This window comes from Plecotus auritus, assembly GCF_963455305.1.
Source record: "Plecotus auritus genome assembly, chromosome: 6".
Classification (NCBI taxonomy): domain Eukaryota; kingdom Metazoa; phylum Chordata; class Mammalia; order Chiroptera; family Vespertilionidae; genus Plecotus; species Plecotus auritus.
Window position 1 is genome coordinate 93440540 of NC_137773.1, and position 20543 is coordinate 93461082.

The window sequence follows — 20543 nt, forward strand, 5'->3', positions numbered from 1 at the left end:
GCCAGGCACTATTCTAGGCACTAAAGATACTGCAGTGAACAACACAGACCAAATCCTGCCCCCAGGGCTCTACCTTCTAGTGAAAGAGACAGAAAATAAACAAAGACGGATAATGTTGGGTGCTGCCAAATGCTAAGAAGAAAAATAAAGCAGGGCAGGAGGCAGAGAATGGTCAGAGGAGGCAAGTGATCAGAGAGGGTCTCTCTGAGGAGGTGACATCTGAGCAGAGACCTGAAGGAAATGAAGAAGGAAGCATGTGGCTGTCTAAAGAGGGGTGTTCCAGGCAGCGGGAACAGCAAGTGCACAGGCCCTGAGTGAGCCACAGAGTGGAGTCAAAGCAAGGAAGCCAGTGTGGCTGGAGCCAAGGGAAGGGGAGAGTGGGAGGAGAGGAAGACAGGGAGGTGACGGGGCCGATCAGGCAAAGTCTGTGAGCTACAGGAAGAAAGTTGGTTTTTGTTTTGAGGAAGGTGGGGATAATTTGGCGATTGCTACTTTTGCTGAAGTGAGGCTGGGAGTCAGAAATAACTGAGTAGCACATTTCCGGCTGATGGCGCTGTCGCCATGGGCAAGGGAAAGTGGTTGGGCAGACCCTTCTCCTTTCTGTCTGAGGGAACCCATCCCCGAAGAGCCCTCCGGACACTGGAGCTTAACTGTGTGCTCTTCCTCCTCAGAAGAGGTGATCCTCGCCGAGGATGAAACTGACGGGGAGCAGAGGCACCCCTTTGATGGTAACTCTTCTGAACCTGGCTCGGGTGGGTCTCAGGGGAGAGGGGGGAACAGGCCCCGTGGTCCTAAGGGGCCTCCAGGGCATGGATGTTCAGGGTCCGGGTGATGCCAAGAACAAACATGAGATTGGGTCAGGGTTAGGGTCAGGAAGATACAGGGAATGGCAGAAATCTGCTTCCTCGAGGGATTTCAGAACCTCGGCAGAGTCTGCACCTTCTAGCCTACCCTTTCTGCCTTAACCATGTCCCGACCTCGTCTGCTTTGTGCCTCCTTTTTTTCTCATCTACACAACGGGCATGACCACAGTAACACGTACGGCACAGGGTTGTTTATAAGGGCTACCTCGATTCTTCCAAATAGAAGGCCTGGAACAGTGCCCGGCTCAGGGTCAGCACCCTTTGTGTTTGCTAAATTAAAAAAAAGTTTAATAATCATTTCACCAAGAATCCAGCTTACTGTTAAGGACAGTTGTCTCCTGTGTTAGAAGTTCGGCTAGATGGAACACGTTTTTATTGGAAATACCAGGAGTAAGAAGGAAGTAAAGAAGCTGGGACTCCATCCCATAAGTTACAAACTGGATTTTACTATTTGGGGGGAAGGGAGGAGATTACCCACGGGGTTGACTAAGTCACTGTATTAGAAATTAATGCCTCAACTCATTGTCCTCTGGAGAGCTCTGGGCAATGAAGACTAAATACTGAGGGAGGGCGTCCACAGTCCCAGCCTGTTACTTCCCACCAAACTGGATTGCCACGAGGGTTAGCTCCAATGCCACCTAGAATGTCCCTGGCAGAGTGCCTGGCCCCGAGGAAACACTCGGTCGATATCGTTGCTATCGCAAAAAGGGTCACGTCTTTTTCTCTTGCCATGTTTCCATTGTTGGAGCTCTGCGGAGAGCCACCATAAAGAAGAGCAAGACAGACCTGCTCAACCCCGAGGAGGCTGAGGATCAGCTGGCCGATATCGCCTCTGTGGGTGAGTCCCTCCTGTTTATCGCCGATCACCCGGGAGGTGCGAGCTGAAGGCTTGGGCCCAGGTTGCTTGGGTTTGGGTCTGGACTCTGCCCCTTCGTACCTGTGTGTCCTGGGCAGATATGATGATGATGGGAATAACGGCAGTGCCTGTCTTCTAATATTGTTGGGAGGATTAGACTAAATGATCCACCGTAAGCATTTAGAACAGCACTGAGCAAAAAATAAGCTCCCGGTAATGTTGCCTGACATTATTCACTCATTTTCATGACAATATTATTATTCATTCATTATTCATTATGATAATCTTATTCATTAGTACCCATTAAGTGGCTGCTCTTATTAGGTGCCCAGTTGTGAACAAGACAGAGACCACACCCCTCGCACATGGAGCTTGCCATTTAGTGCAAGAAACAGATATTAAACAGATTATTATACAAATAAACCTGTCATGATAATGGCACTGCAGAGGAGATGCCCTGGGCTTGGCCTGCCTTGGGAGAGTAGGTGTGATCAGGGAAGCCTTCGTGGAGGAGGTGACATTGAATTGAGAACTGGAGGCTGGATAGGGGTTCACCATGGCAGTGAAAGCAAAGAGAAGCATGTAGAAGGCTGCACTTAGACGGTTGTCATTGGTTATCTCAAAGGGCAGAGTTTGGAGTGGGAGGGGACACTTACCCTTTTCCTGCTTATCCCTCTTGATCGAGACTCTGTTGCTTTTGACCTTTGCCAAGAATATCTTAGTTTTTGAAATGGGTTTTTAAAATTCCAAGGGTGAACGAGGTGGTGGGAGAGCATTGAGGCAGAGGAAATAACACAAGATGCAGAAGGAAGAAAGCATATAGGCCGATGGGGGAACTGTGTGGCGGGAACAGAGAGGAAGAAAGGATGGGAGAAGGAGGGAGTGAAGAAGGAAAGGAGAGAACTTAATATACACACGTTTCTAATCCATTGGCACCAACTACTTTATACTCTGCTTTTTTCAATTATCCCTAGTTTATCACCTTCCTGTTGAGCTTTGACGTAATTTCCATTGCGGTCTCATACTCCATAAGGGTGGTTACCCCAGAGTTGCTTAGCCATGGCTCTATTGTATGGTATTTGAGCTGTTTCCAATGTTTGCCCTTATGAGGAGCACTGCTGTGAACATTTATGTACAATTACTGCCCCCACCCTTGGGCGTGTTTCCTTGGGGATAATTATAGGATCAAAGATATTAACAGCTTTTCAACTCATTATTCACAGAGCGCTTCTGAGTTTCAAAAATACAGTGAACCCATTTATAAACTTGCCGAGTACCCATGCATTCACGGATTCCCCGCCCCAGCCATTGCGCATTCCCCGCGCATTCCCCATTTCATTTCCTTCCCCGGTAAAGTCAGTTTATAATGATACCTTAAAGCTTGTTTCCATTTGCATTTGTAACCTCTAGCCACAACACCCTTCCCCTTAATGATGAACTAGTTCTCTTCACTTGTGGATGCATCTCTCCCTCCTTCCAGCGAGTTCAAGGACTAGAGCTTCATCAGTGCTCATTGCATTTGGTTGGTTATGTCTGTCCTGTGTGTTTTCCCAATTAGGTTGCCTCCATTTTTAAAAAATATGATTGGTTTTTTTAAAATAGGTAATCTTTTTTGTTCATACCACATTTATCAAATGCCAAGCACTGAAAAAATGGGGTCCCCAAGTCAGGATCTCCTCTATGAGCAAGATTAGCTACCTGGGCTTAAGTAACAGGGAGATGTTATTTTTCATCAGTCATTTGAAAAAAAGATGAAAAATGGTACTACCTAATGTCAGCAAGGATGTGAGGAGGTGGCATTGTCATATGCCGTTGGCAAGACTATAATTTGCAGTGTATGGTTTGGCATTATTTAAATAATTAATTCTAGATGTTTATGTCCTTTGACCTAGCATTTCCACTTCTAAGTATATCTTCATGTATGCAAAAGATCTATGTACAGGCCTGGCTGGTGTGGCTCAGTGGTTAAGCGTTGACCTATGAACCAAGAGGTCACAGTTTGATTCCCAGTCAGGCCATATGCCCATGTCATGGGCTCGATCCCCAGTAGGGGGCATGCAGGAGGCAGCCTATCAATGATTCTCTGTCATCATTGATATTTCTATCTCCCTCTCCCTTCCTCTCTGAAATCAATAAAAATATGTTTAAAAAATTAAAAAATATCTATGCACGATTTCTTCTCAGCAACATTGTTTCTGGTGTTCAAAAAGTAAAAACCAGAAAGAGCACATGTGCCCCCAAAATGGGAAGATAGTTAAAGATATTATAATGTTTACATGCAGTGGAATACAATACAGCCAAGAAAAAGAATGAGGTTGATACTGGCATGGAAAGGTTTTGAAATATATTTATCAGTGTAAAAAGCAGGTTACACAACATTATGTATAATGTATGTTCCCATTTTAAAGACAGTAGTAAGGAGTGTATTCATGTAAGAAACGTCCAAAGTTGTGGAGAATTTTTATGAGTTTAGTTGAGACAAATTGATGACATTGCCAGGAAGCAAGCCCTCCAATGCTCTGAAGAATGGCAGTTTACAGCTTCTTTTATATATCTGAGATTAAGGAGGGAAAATAAGGAAGATGACGTGAAGGTGAGAGAAAGCAAGGCAGGGCCCAGCCAGTGACGCTCAGTGTTTGAGTGTCAACCCATGAACCCAGAGATCATGGTTCGATTCCCAGTCAGAGCACCTGCCCAGGTTGTGGGCTCGATCCCCAGTGTGGGGCCTGCAGGAGGCAGCCAATCAGTGATTCTCTCTTATCATTGATGTTTCTCTCTCTCTCTCCCTCTCCCTTCCTCTCTCTGAAATCAACTTTAAGGAAACTTTTTTTAAAAAATTTTTTTTAAAAGAAAAGAAAGCAAGGCAGGCATTTGGATTACAGGATAGTTAACAAGATCATATGCTCCTTTGAGGGTGGTTGTGCCTCTGAGGGGTCTGAGAAAGATGTATTTCAAAGGTCTGTTAACCTAGATGCACAGGAACAATGGGCAGGGCTTGCTTAAGGCAGATAACCCTTTTCCTAAAGCTAAATGCCTGGGCATGACTGCCTTCTATGATCTGTCCAGGTAGGAATTTATGGTCAGATCACCCTGGGAGGTGGCTTTAGGTTAGAATTATTTCAGCACCCTTTCTCATCCACAAGAGTAAGGTGTTGAACTTGGAGGACTAGGAGGGATTTTCATCATTTATGTGATATTTTTCTGGAATATACGAATTCATGACATGCATTGCTTTTGAAATCAGAAAAGTAATTAGGTAAGCTTCAAGTTACGTAAAAGCAATGAAGACTAATTATAAGGGATCTCATGGCTATCCAGGGCAGGGAGGAATTTGGTGGAAAAGCAAAGAAAGTTTTCTGAAGGAGGTATTTCTAAACTGGGCTTTATGTGGAACGGGGAGAGTTTATTCGTTCTCTAGGGCCACCATAATAAAATAACACAAGCTGGGCGGTTCAAACAACAGATACTTAACTGTCTCACAGTGTTGGAGGCTGGAGGTTTGAGACCAAGGCATCAGCAGGGTTGGTTTCTTCTGAGGCCGCTCTCCTGGGCTTGAAGATGGTCCTTTTCTCCCTGTGTCTTCACATCATCATCCCTCTGTGTGTGTGTGTGTGTGTGTGTGTGTGTGTGTGTGTGTGTGTGTCCTAACCTCCTCTTATAAGAGCACCAGTCATACTGGATTAGGGCCCAGCCTCATAACCTCGTTTTAATATAATTACCTCTTTAACAGCCTTGTCTCCAAATACAGTCACATGGTGAGGGCCTGAGGGTTAGGACTTCCACATGTGGATTTGGTGGGACACAGTTCAGCTCAAAGAAGGGGGCGATGCAGGAAACTGTGGGAGATATTCACAGGGGGGTTGTCTGTGGGAGAGCCTGCTCTTGAATGTGTGGCTGACATAAGAAAACTTGCTCCTTGGAGAACCCAGAGTTCAGGCTGGCATTTGATGAACGTGTGATAAAGGGACGGCGAGACACTGAAGTACGAGCTGTCAGACTGAATAAGACCTGACGGTGTCCTACGGCACCTATTAAGAAAGCAGGTGACGTTCAGCTTTCTAAACAGATTCAAAATGCAGGCCAGTGACTTGGTCTCCTGGGACCAAGCTTGCTGCCAGCAAACCCACCAAATTCCAGTTTCTTTGTCTGGTAGCTCAAAAACCACTGTGGTCTCCTAAACCACCCGAAAGAGACCTCTAGAATTCCAGGGTTCTGACAAAGAGATCTCTTCACCTTTATTTATCTCTGTAAAAAATAAAATGATAATAACAGTGGTTCTAATGAAATGTTGGATGCCCTGGCTGGTTTGGCTCAGTGGTTGGAGCGTTGGCCCGCAGATGGAAGGTTCTCGGGTTCGATTCCCAGACAAGGGCACGTACCTCAGTTGTGGGTTTGATCCCCAGCCCTGGTCAGGGTATATGCAGGAGGCAGCCAGTAGATATCTCTCTCTCTCTCTCTCTCTCTCTCTCTCTCTCTCTCTCTCTCTCTCTCACCACTCCCAGGCCTCATTTATAGTTGATGAACTTGTAGAACTTGAGTCACCTGTAGGAAAAATTGAGCCATGAATGGAAGCTGCCATCACAGCACCATCTCTTTAGAAAAATCCAACTTTAATGATACAAGTTCCACGTGGGCTGAATTCGTTTCTTGGGGCTGCCAGTACAAAGCATCATAAACTGGGCAGCTTAGAACAACAGAAATTTATTATCTCACAGTTCTGGAGGCCAGAGTTCACACTGAAATCCAGGTGTTGGCAGGCCTGAGCTGGCTCTGAAGGCTCCAGGGGAGAATCTGGCCCATGCTTTTCTCTTAGCTTCTTGTGTTGTCAGCAATTCTTGGCAACCTTTGGTTTGTCCATGCATCACTCCAGTCTCTGCCTCTTTTGCCACGAGGTCTTCTCCTGTGAGTCCCTGTGTCTCTTCTCCTCTTACAAGAGGCCCGGTGCATGGATTCATGCACATTGAAAGGAAATTAATTAGAAGGTGGCCAGCAGGGCGGGACTGGGCGAAACGGGCCAGGCACACCCTGGAGCCAACCTCCCGCGGTCCCTCCCTGGCCGGCTGCACCTGGGGTGGCACCAGGACTCAAAAGGCATCTGTGGAGTGAGCAGGGTCCCTCCGGCAGGTGGAGTCCCTTGGCCTGGCCCGTGGGGATAGGGCTGAAACCAGCTCTTTGACATCCCCCAAGGGGTCCCAGAGTGCAAGAGGGCACTCTGCAAAGTTGCTGTCGCTTGGCAGTTCCTGTGTGAATAGAGCGTCAGCCTGGTGGTCATTGCACATCATAGCTACCGGCCAGTCGGCCAGTCACTTAGCCTTTTATATATATAGGTAAGGACCCTGGTCATTGGATTTAGGGCCCACTCTAATCGAGTCTGACCTCATCTTAACATGATGGCATCTGCAAAAACTAGCAGATAAGGTCACATTCACAGGTGCCAGGGCTTGGGACTTCAGCACCTTTCTTTGAGGGACAGTTCAACCCATGACTTGGGCAGCACTGTTTCAATTTACAGAATTTTTCAGGGCATCGAAATGGCCAAAAATCCCCAGATCAAACCTTGATGGTGACATACTGCTGTCCTCGCCACAGAACTTTCCAGACTGGTACTGGCCTCCCCTGGCTCTTGACTTGTCTGAACTGAGATGTGTTTCATAATAACATACCAGATTTTGGAAAACTTAACACCCAAAAGAAAGAGTGTAAAGTCTCTCTTTAATATATTTCTATATTGATTCCATATTGAAATGATATTTTGGAAATATTTGGTTTCAGAAAATAACTTATTAAAATTTTTTTAAAAAACCTAAGTCTTGCCTACAATTATAATTCCAGACCACAGAGAAAAAGTAGAGACAAGTAGGTATAGAAAAACAGAGCATGGATCAAAGTGAATATGAAATGAAATAAATGTAGGTGACAGAACGCAGCTAGTATGGGGCCTGGCCCGTAGTCGGTGTTCAGTTAATATTCACTTCCCTCTCCCTTCCTGATGACTGGTATGCCTGTTGTGGGATATGTCTGCAGGCCTGGGCATCAGGAAAGACTTCCTCAGTGAATTGGCATGGGGGCTGTCTTGATTTCAGCTCTTGCAGTTCAATAGGAGATTTTAGGCCTAATAATCATTATATGCCAGCATCACACTAAGGTGTATTAACCCATTGATTCCTCCCAATGGCCCTATGAGGTGGGTAATGTGGCTGTGCCCAATTTACAGATGGAGGCACTAGAGTCCCAAGATGTAGGGTGACTTGACTTGCCCACGGTCACTCACCTTGGTGATGGAGCCAGGTTTTCAATGTGGCTCCAACAGGAGTAGAAGTCGGAAGACGCCTGCCCACTGTGAGATATCTCTCTCGCCCCTCCCCCCACACATGACTATCCCTCCCTGACCCCTGACACTTTCAAGAATCTCATTTCCCTTTGCCATGCCTTGTGGATGCCTGTGAGTCTGAGCCCATCTTCGGGAGCAGCAGGGACCAGAAATACCCCAGCTGGGCAGGGCCACGTGGAGCTTCCCTGGGCTCTCAGGTCCTATGGAGTGAGGCAGGTGAGGGCACGAGAGGAGGAGAGTCAGCCCCGGGTCTGGCCAACGGCTGTCAGGTGGGAATGCGGCCCCACTCCATGGTCATGTGTTCTAGGAGTGAGTGCAGTGTGGTGGCCGAGAAGCCAATCAGTGCTTCTTAACAGCCAACCAGACCCCTCTCAGCCTCCGTTTCCTTGGCTATAAAGTGGGTTAATGATAGTCCCTACTTCCTGTGGTTGCAATGAGGAGCGAGCCGGCTCATGTAAAATGTGTCCCGCCTGCCTGGTGCCTACTAAATGTACAATAAAGGTCAGCTATTATCTCCTTTCATGAGAAGCTGAAGTTTTTAAATGTGGATCAATAATTTCAACTTTCACAAACTCAGGATAAACCAGTATGGATGGCCCCTGGGGTGCCAACTCGCAGCCTCTGTTTAGAATTTTGCTAATAGGAGGCGGCATCCGACAAGATGTTAGCTGTATCCATGCCTGGCTGGTGGGATGGGGTTGATGAACATGCTGGGTGGATGGACAGGTGAATGGACAAATGAAGGGATGTATGGATGAACAAATAATAATGGATGGCTAGATGAGTAAATAAATGAGTGAATGAATGAACAGATGGGTGAATGAATGAGCAGAGGTGCACACTAATGAAGGAATAAATAAATGCACTGATAAATGAACTAAGGCATGAATAAATGAACAAATAAGTGCACTAATGAATGAAAAAAACTGATGAATAAATGAAAGAATGAATGAACCAGTGAAGAACAAATAAACAAATGAATGCGATTGAAGGTTTTCAAGAAGGGGCATTTTAGAAGATAAAACCAACATCCAAAACTGATCTCCGACCCCCACACACACACACCGCAAACCTACCTCTCTCAGTAGATGGTCGCTCTTCCTCTGGGTGCTCAAGTCAAAACCTGGCTCCTCCCTCTCTCACACCCACACTGATCCACAATCCGTTGAAATCTACCTTAAATAATATATCACAAATCTACCCACTCTTCTTTCTTCTCAGTCATGACAGAGTCCAACCCCCATCATCATTTCCTTGGACTAGAGTGTAGCCTCCCCTGGTCCTATCCATGCTCTCCACAGTCTGTTCCTCCCACGGCCGCCAGAGGGCGCCTGTGAGCACCTGTGTCAGGGCACGTTCCTCCTCTGCTCAGAACCCTCCATGGCTCTCACCTCAGAGCAAAAGCCAAAGTCCTCCCTCAGCACACAGGCCCTTCACAAGCTGCCTTGTCACCTACCTGCCCTCACCTCTCCTTCTTTCCTCCACTGCAGCCATTCTGGCCTACTTATGCTGTTTTCTAAATATGATAGGCAGGTACATTGCTGCCTCAGGACCTTTGCACTTGCTTTTAACTCAGCCTAAGATACTAAAGTGATTTAGGTCAATACTTTCACTTTGACCACTTGATTTAATATTGAAGCCTGCCCTCTGGTCCCTCCTGGGGCCCCCAATCCCCTTTTTCTACTCTACTGTTTACTTTTCCAAAAAGACTTTTCACCTTCCATTACACTGTTAACTATTTTATTATGTTATCTTCACCGTATATCTTCCCACTGGAGCGACAGTCCCAGGAAGGTAAGGCTCTGTCTGTTAACTAGAGTATTCGGAGCATCTGGAACAGAGCCTGGCATACAGTAGGCGCTTCGTAAGTGCTTAAGAGCAAAAACATGTGCAGGCAGAGGCACAGCTGGTTCATGACTCAGCGATCATTTCTAAAATGAAATGTCCATGGAAAACCAGGGTCCTATTCAGGCCTCCTCCTGGAGGCTTTCCAAGCATGCTCCCTGCAGCTCCGCTTTCTACCCCTGCACTGGCGGATCCGGAGCCGAGGCTCCTGCCTCATCCTGCCCCATGGCATGGCGCCCAGAGTCATCAGACCTCACCAAGATGGAGAGACGCAGAGGGTTAGCTCTGGCAGCGAGACCCGTCAGCCTCCTCATTGATACCCTGAGTCTTCATTGGTCATTTCCAATACCATGACTTTCAGGGACATCTCCTTGTAAGCTCCATCTCTGGAAAGCTCAGGCCTTGGGTCATGACGGTTCCCCCAGGCCAGGGCGCTTGTGGGGGAGGCTAATGGATCCCTTGGCCACAATCGGTGCCTGAGCCACACAGTTAATTTCCTCCACAGGAACGCCCTGACATTCTTCATCCTTTCCCTGGCAGGGTCTCCCTTTGCCCGAGCCAGCATTAAAAGTGCCAAGCTGGAGAACTCGACTTTTTTTCACAAAAAGGAGAGGAGGGTGCGTTTCTACATCCGCCGCATGGTCAAAACTCAGGCCTTCTACTGGACTGTGCTCAGTCTGGTAGCCCTCAACACGCTGTGTGTTGCTATCGTTCACTACAACCAGCCCGAGTGGCTCTCCGACTTCCTCTGTGAGTACCGCCTGGCCCTGGCCCTGCCCGCTCCCTGACCCCTGCCTCACACTTTTTCTTTCCAGTTCTCTTTCTCTAGCGGTATGTGTTCCTTCTTTGGTCCTTGGTGAATCTGCCTTTTCATTTGGCCACGTCTACAATTGGGATTGATGCTGACGTTGCTGCTGCCACAATGACAGGCCCCAACTTCTTTGGGCCTGAGAGCTGGAAGCTCGAATTCAGGCCACCACACACTTCTGTGACCCCTTTCTAAGAGAGAAACATAGGGGAGCTAGTGCAGAAGGTATTGGAAGGGAGACAGAGAGGCAGAGATGGCAAGAAAGGCAGATTGAGATAAAAACATACATGCATCTCTGGGAATGTTAAAATAAATAATTTGTGGTTGAGAGATGGGGGTGCCTTAGGGCCAAAAAGTGGTCCCATTTTATCTGCTTATCTCTGACTTCTGCTTCTCCCCTCTTCTATCAAACCTTCTGCTTCTTTCCCCTTTCCTCTCCTGCTCTGTTTGACTCCTTGTATTTGGGGTTCATCCCTAGAGGATCCCCTCCAGCAAATGTAAGAGCATCTTGCTCCCCCAGTGGGTACCAGAATCCCCAAGGCTTTGACCTTCTGGACTTATTCCCATATTCTAGGAATTAGCATGAAATAATAACAAAGTTGATGGCCAGGTAGAGTTGAGGAGGAGCAGTGAAAGGTAGACCTCTGACCAAGATATAAAAAGTAAAGAGCCTGACCAGTGTGGCTCAGTGGTTGAGCATCGACCTATGAACCAAGAGCTCAGGTTTGATTCCCGGTCAGGGCACATGCCCAGGTTGTGCTCAGTCCCATGTAGGGGATGTGCAGGAGGCAGCTGATCAGTGATTCTCTCCCATCATGGATGTTTCTATCTCTCCCTCTCCCTTCCTCTCTGAAAACAATAAAAAATATTTTTTAAAAGTAAAGAGCTTTGAGGAATCAACAAGAATAGTGGCTGGGCAGTGAGGAAGGCAAGTGGATGCCATGGATCTGGCTGTGGCCCCTGAGTGAGGACTTAACCAAAATCATTTTGCCTGCTGACTGTCCTCCTCCTACATTTACTGGCTTGTCTGACTTAGGTCTGTGGATTCTCTGCCCTTCTAACATATTTCAGAATTGACCCAGACAGCCACTGGAGAGAGCCGAATCTTCAGCCTAGAGAGGCCTGGGAGCCTGGTCCAGGTCACTGTCTCCTTGTAACCCTCATTGTTTCCAGTCACATTGGCTGACCCTCCCAGGACACCCCCCCAGGGGCCAGGTCTCCTTCCAAGAGCCCTGACCTAGTTCCAACCTTAGTAATTGCATTTGGTCCCCCTGGAGTCTCTTACAAATGAGGACTCTCTACTTCTAGTCTTAACCTCCTCTGATAATCTATTTTTAATCTCCCATATTCTCCCCACTAATCACCTTGCTCTGCCTGTCCTGGTTCAAGAAAAGAAGGTTGGAACTTTCTGCCCTGGGCCTCTGTGTCTGTAAAGGCTCTTTAATTATCCCCAGGTGAGAAAACTGAGACACAGAGAAGTTAAGTAATTTTCTCAGGGTCACACAGCTAGTTGACGATGAAGTTGAGATTTGAACTCAGACTCCAAGCTGTGTCTGATAGCAGATCCCTGTCCTGGCCACCAGGTGACCTTGGTCCTCAATGCCTACCCCTACTTTGCCCTGTGACCTTGAACGAGCCATTAACATATCCATTAATTGAAGACATCTTCCATTAGAAGGCACTCTTATTTTATGTGCCACTAAAAAAGAAAACAAAACTGCTGTTTAAACTAGGACATGCCGATTTTAATATACACTCCAATTCCAGAAATGTCAAAATGTGAACAAAAAATGTATGTCTTAGAATCAATGAAGTATAGGAGTTTCTATGAGTCTCAAATTCCTCATCTGTACTTGGTGGAAGAAGTTTCTTCCAGACCCACCAATGCCATGGACAATTCTCTCAGGTTTTGTGCATCACTGGCTATCATGTTTCCATGGTAACTGGGGAACAAGCTTCTTGGAAACTCTGGTGGTTCTTGGAATGCACCAGATGTTATAGACAGATTTCCCTCCCTGACATTTCAGTCCTGGAGGTACTGGAGACCCTAAAATGCCCCTCAGACACTGGGAGCTCTCTAGAGTCCTAGAAACTAAGGGAATGCTTTGATAGGAATGAGTGGGCAGGACCTTGACGACAGTCAGTTCAGGCCATCTCTTCAAAGAATAATATAACAAGCATCCTTGACCTTCAAACAGCATTAGCTATGTGACCCAAATTGAAATTCTTGGAAGTGTGAGTCCTCTGTCTTCCCTTTCTGGATGCTTTCTTCCCCTCAGAAGTCCTCCTTGCCTCTCTCTTCCATCCATTAGGTGAATACCTGTGCCCTTCCTGCCCCACTAGCAAGCCCTCTCAGAAAAAGACCTCGTGTTAGACATTTCTTTGCCAGTGCAAAAAAATACCCATGTGTTATCTCTCCCAGAGGCATTTGCACTGCTATGCTTTCTCATGCAAGAACAAAAGGCTTTCTCTTGCTCAAGACCGGACTTCTAGGGGGCATCAGAGAGGTTTTCCAAGTTGGCAGAAAAACTGTGCCTTCGATTGGTTCCCTTGATGTTCCAACTAAATCTCTAACACAAGGTACTTACAAATAGGACACCATTATGATTTCTATTTCTATTTTTCCTTTGGAACTCAAGCATATAAAAGTGGATTCATCAGCCCTGAGTTAAGCAAGGCCACTCAGAACATTCTTGTATGTGTCTTACAAGAATGTACCAGTGGTTAGAGCATTGGCCTGAGCACCAAAGGGGCACTGGCTTGATTCCCAGTCAAGGGCACATACCTGGGTTGCAGGTTCCATCCCTGGCCCTGGTTGGGGCATGTGTGCGAGGCAACCGATGGGTGTGTCTCTCACATCAATCTTCCTCTCTCTCCCTTCCCCCTCCGTCCTTCCCTCCCTTACACTCTCTCTAAAAATCAGTGGAAAAAATATCCTCACATGAGCATTAACAAAAAGGGAAAAAGTAGATTAATCATAATGTTTAGATTCTGACACACTGGCATCATAGGGCCGGCCATTGTTATTTAGTTAGTTAGTTAGTTAGTTAGTTAGTTCACTCATTGATTTGTTCGTTAGTTTTTAAAATGTAGTAAGCTCCCAGGAACCCACCACTCAACACAAAACCTAAGGTCTCGGCAATAATCTACATCCAACCCTTCTCATCGAACCAAAGTAACAATTGAAAGATGAAGACCCCTTGAAGTTTATCTCACTCCTTTTAAGATTGGTCTGGGATTGGTTGGAGGATGGGGGGAATAATTGTCATTCCTCCCCGTTAACAGAGGGGAAACTGAGTTTTGTGGAAGTGAAGCCTCGAATAATCTTTAGCCAAGGCCACTAAAGACCATCCTCTCTCTCCCTTTCTGCCAGGAAGGGACAGGATTGGGATTAACAGGAAAGTCAGACTTTGTAACCCCCTCAACAACACTGACCTTCTCTCTGTTTCCCCCCTCGCCCTTGTAGACTATGCAGAATTCATTTTCTTAGGACTCTTTATGTCCGAAATGTTTATAAAAATGTACGGGCTTGGAACACGGCCTTATTTCCACTCTTCCTTCAACTGCTTTGACTGTGGGGTAAGTACCCTGGTTTCTATGGAATTTATTTCTGCAACTCTTACCCAGCATGATGCTGATAGTTGGGGACACCGGAAAGGGAGAGCAGGGTCACCCAGGGTAGGAGAGGCTCAGCTGAATGCAATAGGAATGCGAGGACCATCTCAAACATTGGATGTAGGCACCCAGAACTGTCAGCCACTGCCTGTGGGAGGGGCAGTATGTGGACCCTCTTGGGAAAGTGGGGGTGACCTGGTCATGTCAGGGCTAGGGATTCACCCTCAAGCAACTCATCCCCAGGAGACACATACAAGAATGTTCTGAGTGGCCTTGCTTGCAGTAGTCCCAAACCAAATGACCCAAATGTCTCTTTGCAGTAGAATAGATAAGTGGCGACGTAGCCATGTCATGGGATTCTCTGCAGCAATGAAAGGCCGCCCACCACAGCCACACCATCGGCTTTACAATACTGCACAAGAGAAGGCAGACAGTGACAAAAGCAGACAATACCGCATGTGCCGTTCTGCTCATCAAAGTTCAGGGGGACAAAACTGAGCTGTGTTGGTTAGGGGTGATACTCGAATACTTTAGAAAGGCACAACCTCAGAAACATTACGAAGAGCGAAAGAAGCTGGTCACAAAAGGTCACATATGGCACCCTTCCATCCACATGAAATGTGCAGAAGAGAAGCAAATCCTCAGACAGGAAGCAGATCAGTGGCCGCCAGCGGCTGGGGGAGGGGATGGAGAGTGACTGCCCGTAGGGACATGGTCTGCTTTGGGGGTGACAGAAATGTTCTGGAACTAGATGGAGATGATAATCGTACAACATTGCAAATGAATGTTGCCACTGAATTGTGCACTTAAAACAGTTAATTTTATGTTATGTGAATTTCACCTCAATCTTTTTTATTTTTTTTATTTTTTTTATTAAGGTATTATATGTGTACATATCTTACCATTGCCCCCCCACCCCACTCCCATACATGCCCTCACCCCCCAATGTTTTGCATCCGTTGGTTATTCTTATATGCATGCATGTAGGTCCTTCAGTTCACCTCAACCTTTTTTAAATCTCGGAAATAGTTGTTACAAAATTCAGGACAGTGGTTAAGTCTGAGGGGTCCCCAGAGGCTCCCAGGGTGCTGACATGTCCTGTTTCTTACACGGGTGGTGGCTACACAGGCACTCGCTCTGTAATTATGTGTTTCTGGAATTCTGTGCTCTCATCAGCTCTTAAAAAATAAAAATAGAGAAGGGATGAGAGGGGTCTGAGCGCCGCACCCTGCTTGGGTTTGAAGGTGGGAGTTGGGTTGGGTTCCTGCAAGATTCGGGCCCAGGCTGTGTTTGCAAGGACTCTGGGCACCAGAGCAGATCCTGTGTTCTAGGTTATCATCGGGAGCATCTTTGAGGTCATCTGGGCCGTCATAAAACCTGGTACATCCTTTGGAATCAGCGTGTTACGAGCCCTCAGGTTATTGCGTATTTTCAAAGTCACAAAGTAAGTCTTTGGGGGGGTGAGCATTGGGGCCAGGAGGGATGGGGCACCGCCAGCATGTTGGGAAGGTGGGCTCAGCAGCCACCACCAGGCCCAGCCTAACCCCCACCCCCACCCCCGGCCTCTGTCGGCAGGTACTGGGCGTCTCTCAGGAATCTGGTCGTCTCTCTTCTCAACTCCATGAAATCCATCATCAGCCTGTTGTTCCTCCTTTTCCTGTTCATCGTCGTCTTTGCACTTTTAGGAATGCAGCTCTTTGGTGGCCAGTAAGTGCTCAGCAACTTCTCCGACTTCTGCTTCTCTGGGGTCTGACCCAGCGACCCCTTCAGCCCCCACATGCCAAACTCGGTGCCTCCAGAGATGCAGGCCCACCGTCATCATGCCAACTGCCCGTCCCGTGGCCCGGACGCCCTGTGCACGCACCCAGACAGGCAGGCCCTGGGTACCACTCAGATGTCCCTCTGGGGGACGGAGACGTGAAGATGTTGCCCTGGAAACAAGATGCTAAACTACGCCCTCACAGCACCTGGGGCAGGGCCAATGGGAAATGTCTGCGTTTTCCCCTCAGGTTTAATTTCGATGAAGGGACTCCTCCTACCAACTTCGACACTTTTCCAGCAGCAATAATGACGGTGTTTCAGGTACGACCCTAACCCAGCCCCACACCATGCAGGGCCACAAGAAAGCACCAGAATCCAGAGGCAGAGGGAGGAGGAACGTGGGCAGGAGCCTTTATTGGGATTTCCCCAGGAAGGAGTAGGGGAGATGTACAGGTTGAGGATTGGCTAGTGTGAATAATTTCAGCAGGCTCTGGTGCGTAGATGCTGACGAGCTGTCTGGTACCTGGCCCTGGAGTGATTCGGGCAGAGAATGCTGGCCTTGGGTCTAAAAGCCTGATGGAAGCGGTGGTTGAAGTGTGGGCCCTGGTTTGTATTTGAAAACTACGTTTGCAGGCTAATTGTTCACTATCTCTAGGATTTAGCCAGCCTGGCTTCCTCCAGGGTCAGCAAGGCCCCAGACGTCAAAGCATCAAAACACAGAAAAGACACAGCTACTACACACATCCTCTCCCAGAATTGCAAGACACCCCCGCCCCTATTCCAGAGCAAAGATATTGACCCTGAGTGGTCTCCCCAAACTGGCGTCTGTACCCATGTGGGCGCATGATCTGAGGATTGGGACGGGCCCCACTGCGACCTCCGGAGCCTTTCCAGTGGGTTCTGTCTCTTTGGAGGACAGACGGTTATGGAAAACGGGACTTTGCTCCCCCCTTCTGGGGGGATGCTTTCTAAATAAGACCCCGAGATGGGGGTTGGAAAGAGGACCTCCCCATGAAGCAGAGCTCTGACCCCTCACATTAATGATTCAATAGTAGTCACCACCACCCTCAGGTCCTCAGCACAGGGGTCCTGGCCCAGGAGCAGTTCTGGCCCCCATGCCACTTGGAAGTGTCTGGAAACAGTTTGGGTTGTAACCCCAAATGGGGGAGTGGGTGTTACTGGCACCTGGTGGGAGGAGCCTGGGGCTGCTGCTCAACACCCCACCCCAGAGAATGACCCGGTCCCGAACGTCAGCAGTGCCGAGGCTGAGAAACCCTGTGTGAACAGGTTAGCCTTTCTGGAGTTCTTTGACATTTACTTGATCCTCGTAGAAATATTATGAACGAGGAGAGTGGCATTGTTTTAACAGGTATGTGGGCACCACACACCTGTCCTCTCAGTCATGCCATAAGCATCAGCCCAGTTTCTGTTGCCAGCACCTCCTGGCAAAGCCTGCTCTGTCCACCAGCACCCGCCTGCCCAGGCACAGCAGCCAGGACCAGTGAAGATGTTACTCAAACAACAGAAATGTATTTCTCACACTTCTGGAGATTGAAAGTCATGGTCAGGGCGTCCACAGGGGTGCTTCCGGGTGAGGACTCTCTCCTGGCCAGCAGGCAGGCCTTCTCGATGTGTCCTCACATGTGGGGGGAGAGCGAGTGAGACAGAGCGAGAGAATGCCGGAGCTCTGCGGTGTCTCTTCTTACAAAGGCACTAATCTCATCATGAGGGCCCCATCCTCATGGCCTCATCTAACCTTAATTCCCTACCTTTTCAAAATATCATCTCATGAAGGCTTAGAGCTTCAACGTATTAATTTAGGGGACACGGCTCAGTCCCTATCAAACCCCCTTATTACATCAGGGAAGACAGAGTTAGGTTGGTGACTTCCCCAGGGTCCCCTTCTCCTAGAAGCTGGGCTGAGAGCCCTTCACTGCAGGGACAGGCAGGTTTGGGCCCCACAGCTGCGTCTCCGAGGGGCCCGTGGCTGAGAGGGGTTGGCTGTGTGTTTCTCCCTCCCTTTCAGATCCTGACAGGCGAGGACTGGAACGAGGTCATGTACGATGGCATCAAATCTCAGGGCGGTGTGCAAGGCGGCATGGTGTTCTCCATCTACTTCATCGTGCTGACACTCTTCGGGAACTGTATCCTCCTGGGGACACGTGGGGACACGCCTGGATGGGGGCGCGAGGGAGGGGACCGGGAGGCCCAGATGCCCAGGGCCCCAGTGGCGTTGCTTTCCCTGACTCTGGTGCCCACAGACACCCTCCTGAATGTGTTCTTGGCCATCGCGGTGGATAATTTGGCCAACGCCCAGGAGCTCACCAAGGTGCCATTGGTGGGAGAATGATTCTCTGGCAAAGTTGCCACCCGTTCATGGCAGATCAGGACCGTGCTGGGCATGTGGGGACGGGGACAGGGTCAGAGCTTTTGCCCTGGATGCACCGTGCCAGGGAGAAGGCACCTCCTCCCAACTCAAGCAGACTGCCCCTTTAGTTAAGTGGATTCTACAGCAAAGGAGGTGGGAGGGCGGGAAACAGATGGCAGACTCCACCGAGTAACCATAGACAGGCAGTGGGCAGTGTCAAGGGACCTCCAAAGGATGATGCAGCCCCAGGCCTGAGGGCATTATCATTCTAGACTTGAAAGGATGGGTCAGATGGAGAATAACCTATACAGGGTCTCGGGGCTTGATGTCCATCCCCGTGAACTTGGGAACTGGCCGGACCTCACCGCTGATTGGTAACAATAGAGAATTCTGGCCCTGGATGATGTGGCTCAGTTGGTTGGGCGTTGTCCCAGGCCCTACCAGGTTACTGGTTCGGTTCCTGGTCAGGGCACATGCCCAGGTTGCAGGTTTAATCCCCAGTAGGGGGCGTGTTCCTCCCATCGATGTTTCTCTCTCTGACAGTCATGGTGCCAGGCATTGCTGTTACCGCCTTTTTGCAGAGGGAGAAACTGAGGCTCAGAAAGACGAAGTCCCTGGCCCCAGCTGGCATGAAAATAGCACCTACTGTTCCTAGCATCACACTGTGCATCAGGTGCTCGGCACGGTTTTGGGTACAACCAAGTGCTCCCTCTCGGAGCCTTTGGCAGTCACTGGGCAGGAGCCAGGCCCTGGGCCTCGAGCTCTCATTGTATAGACCCAGTAAGGGAAGGCTGAGATCGAACCCAGACCTGGCAAGCTCCAGAACCCAAGTTCTCGATTCACATACCCTGCTCCTTTCATTTGAGTCCAACTGGGCAGGTAATGATCAAAGTAATAACCACAGAAAAGTATAATTGCCTTTTAATGCAAACATAACAGATGGGGAGTTGCTGTGATCCCCATTTCACAGGGGAGGAAAATGGGACCCAGAAAGGTTAAGTGACATTGCCACATAGTTAGGAACTGAACAAGTAGAGAAGTGACCCCTCAAAGAGCAGAAGATAAGAGGTCAAAAGAGAATCTGGGAGGTTGGGAGTGAGAGCCATCCAGTGAGGAGAAGCCCAGTTTATTTGTGGTCAGGGATCATGAATTATCTGGGCCACACCTGGTGCCGGGTGACCCCTTTGGGCAGCCTTGGACTCCCAGGGAGTCAGGCCCACCTCGCACAGGCCAGAGGAGGCAACGTGGCTCTCCGTGACGCTGCTCACACCCCTAGGAATGCCCACGGCAGGGCCCCTGGGGATGGCTGTGCACTGGGCGAGGTAAGCTGGATACCTTTTGGCAGTTTGAGAGGGGGCGAGTCAGGAACAAAGGCTTGTTAGGAGCTACAGTGTCCGCCCTAACGTCTCACCAGCAGCCCCATCGTATTAAGAGAACGGGTACAGAGTCTTCCTCCCAGCCCAGGAGGGCCAGGCCTGGGGCGTCCCGCAGCTTTGTGGCCCCCGTGCCTCGAGGTGTTCTGGACGTGTTCATGGAACGGAACCGAACTGAGCAGACGTTGCCAACCCTCCATCTGCCGACCCTGGCAGGAGGGAGAGAGAGTTTCCCAGGCCCAGCTCCGACTGGCGGGGAAACGGAAGTCTCCACCACCCGAAACACACGGCCATGGGCCTGGCCACCATGGAGCCGGCTGGCATGGCTGCTCTGGGGACCGATCCAGCCGTGAGCTCATCCAAGTCATTGCGGAGAGGGGACGCCAGGAGGGTGGGCAGAGGGGAGGGAGAAAGGCAAGCGCCTCGCCTGTGAGGTGTGGACATTCTCCTCCAGACCCACATTCTTCATTTATTCCATAAGCATATCTTAGCATTTAACATGTGGCAGGCACCCCACAGGCCCCTGATAGTTTTTAGCTCATTTAATCCACACAGAAACCCCGGAGGCACCTTCTTACATCCCCGTTTTACAGCTTTTGTCACTCATTCAACAGTATTTATTGAAAACCTACTGTGAGCAAGGCCTGGTCCAAGAACCAGGGACACAGCCATAAACAAAATACACAGAAATCCCTGCCCTCATGGCGCTGATATTTGAGTGAG

The 20543-nt window shown here is 48.8% G+C and overlaps 1 protein-coding gene across 3 annotated transcripts in view; it reads left to right on the top strand.

The window, feature by feature from the left end:
• Positions 1 to 20543, top strand: part of CACNA1A (calcium voltage-gated channel subunit alpha1 A) — a 309019-nt gene that overhangs the window by 203335 nt on the left and 85141 nt on the right. For all 3 annotated transcript variants that reach the window (XM_080671827.1, XM_080671829.1, XM_080671828.1), the window contains 9 exons: positions 672 to 728; positions 1612 to 1701; positions 10436 to 10645; positions 14170 to 14282; positions 15650 to 15762; positions 15894 to 16025; positions 16328 to 16400; positions 18106 to 18223; positions 18341 to 18408. In XM_080671827.1, coding sequence (XP_080527953.1) covers positions 672 to 728; positions 1612 to 1701; positions 10436 to 10645; positions 14170 to 14282; positions 15650 to 15762; positions 15894 to 16025; positions 16328 to 16400; positions 18106 to 18223; positions 18341 to 18408 — 974 coding nt within the window. The remainder of the gene's footprint in view (positions 1 to 671; positions 729 to 1611; positions 1702 to 10435; positions 10646 to 14169; positions 14283 to 15649; positions 15763 to 15893; positions 16026 to 16327; positions 16401 to 18105; positions 18224 to 18340; positions 18409 to 20543) is intronic.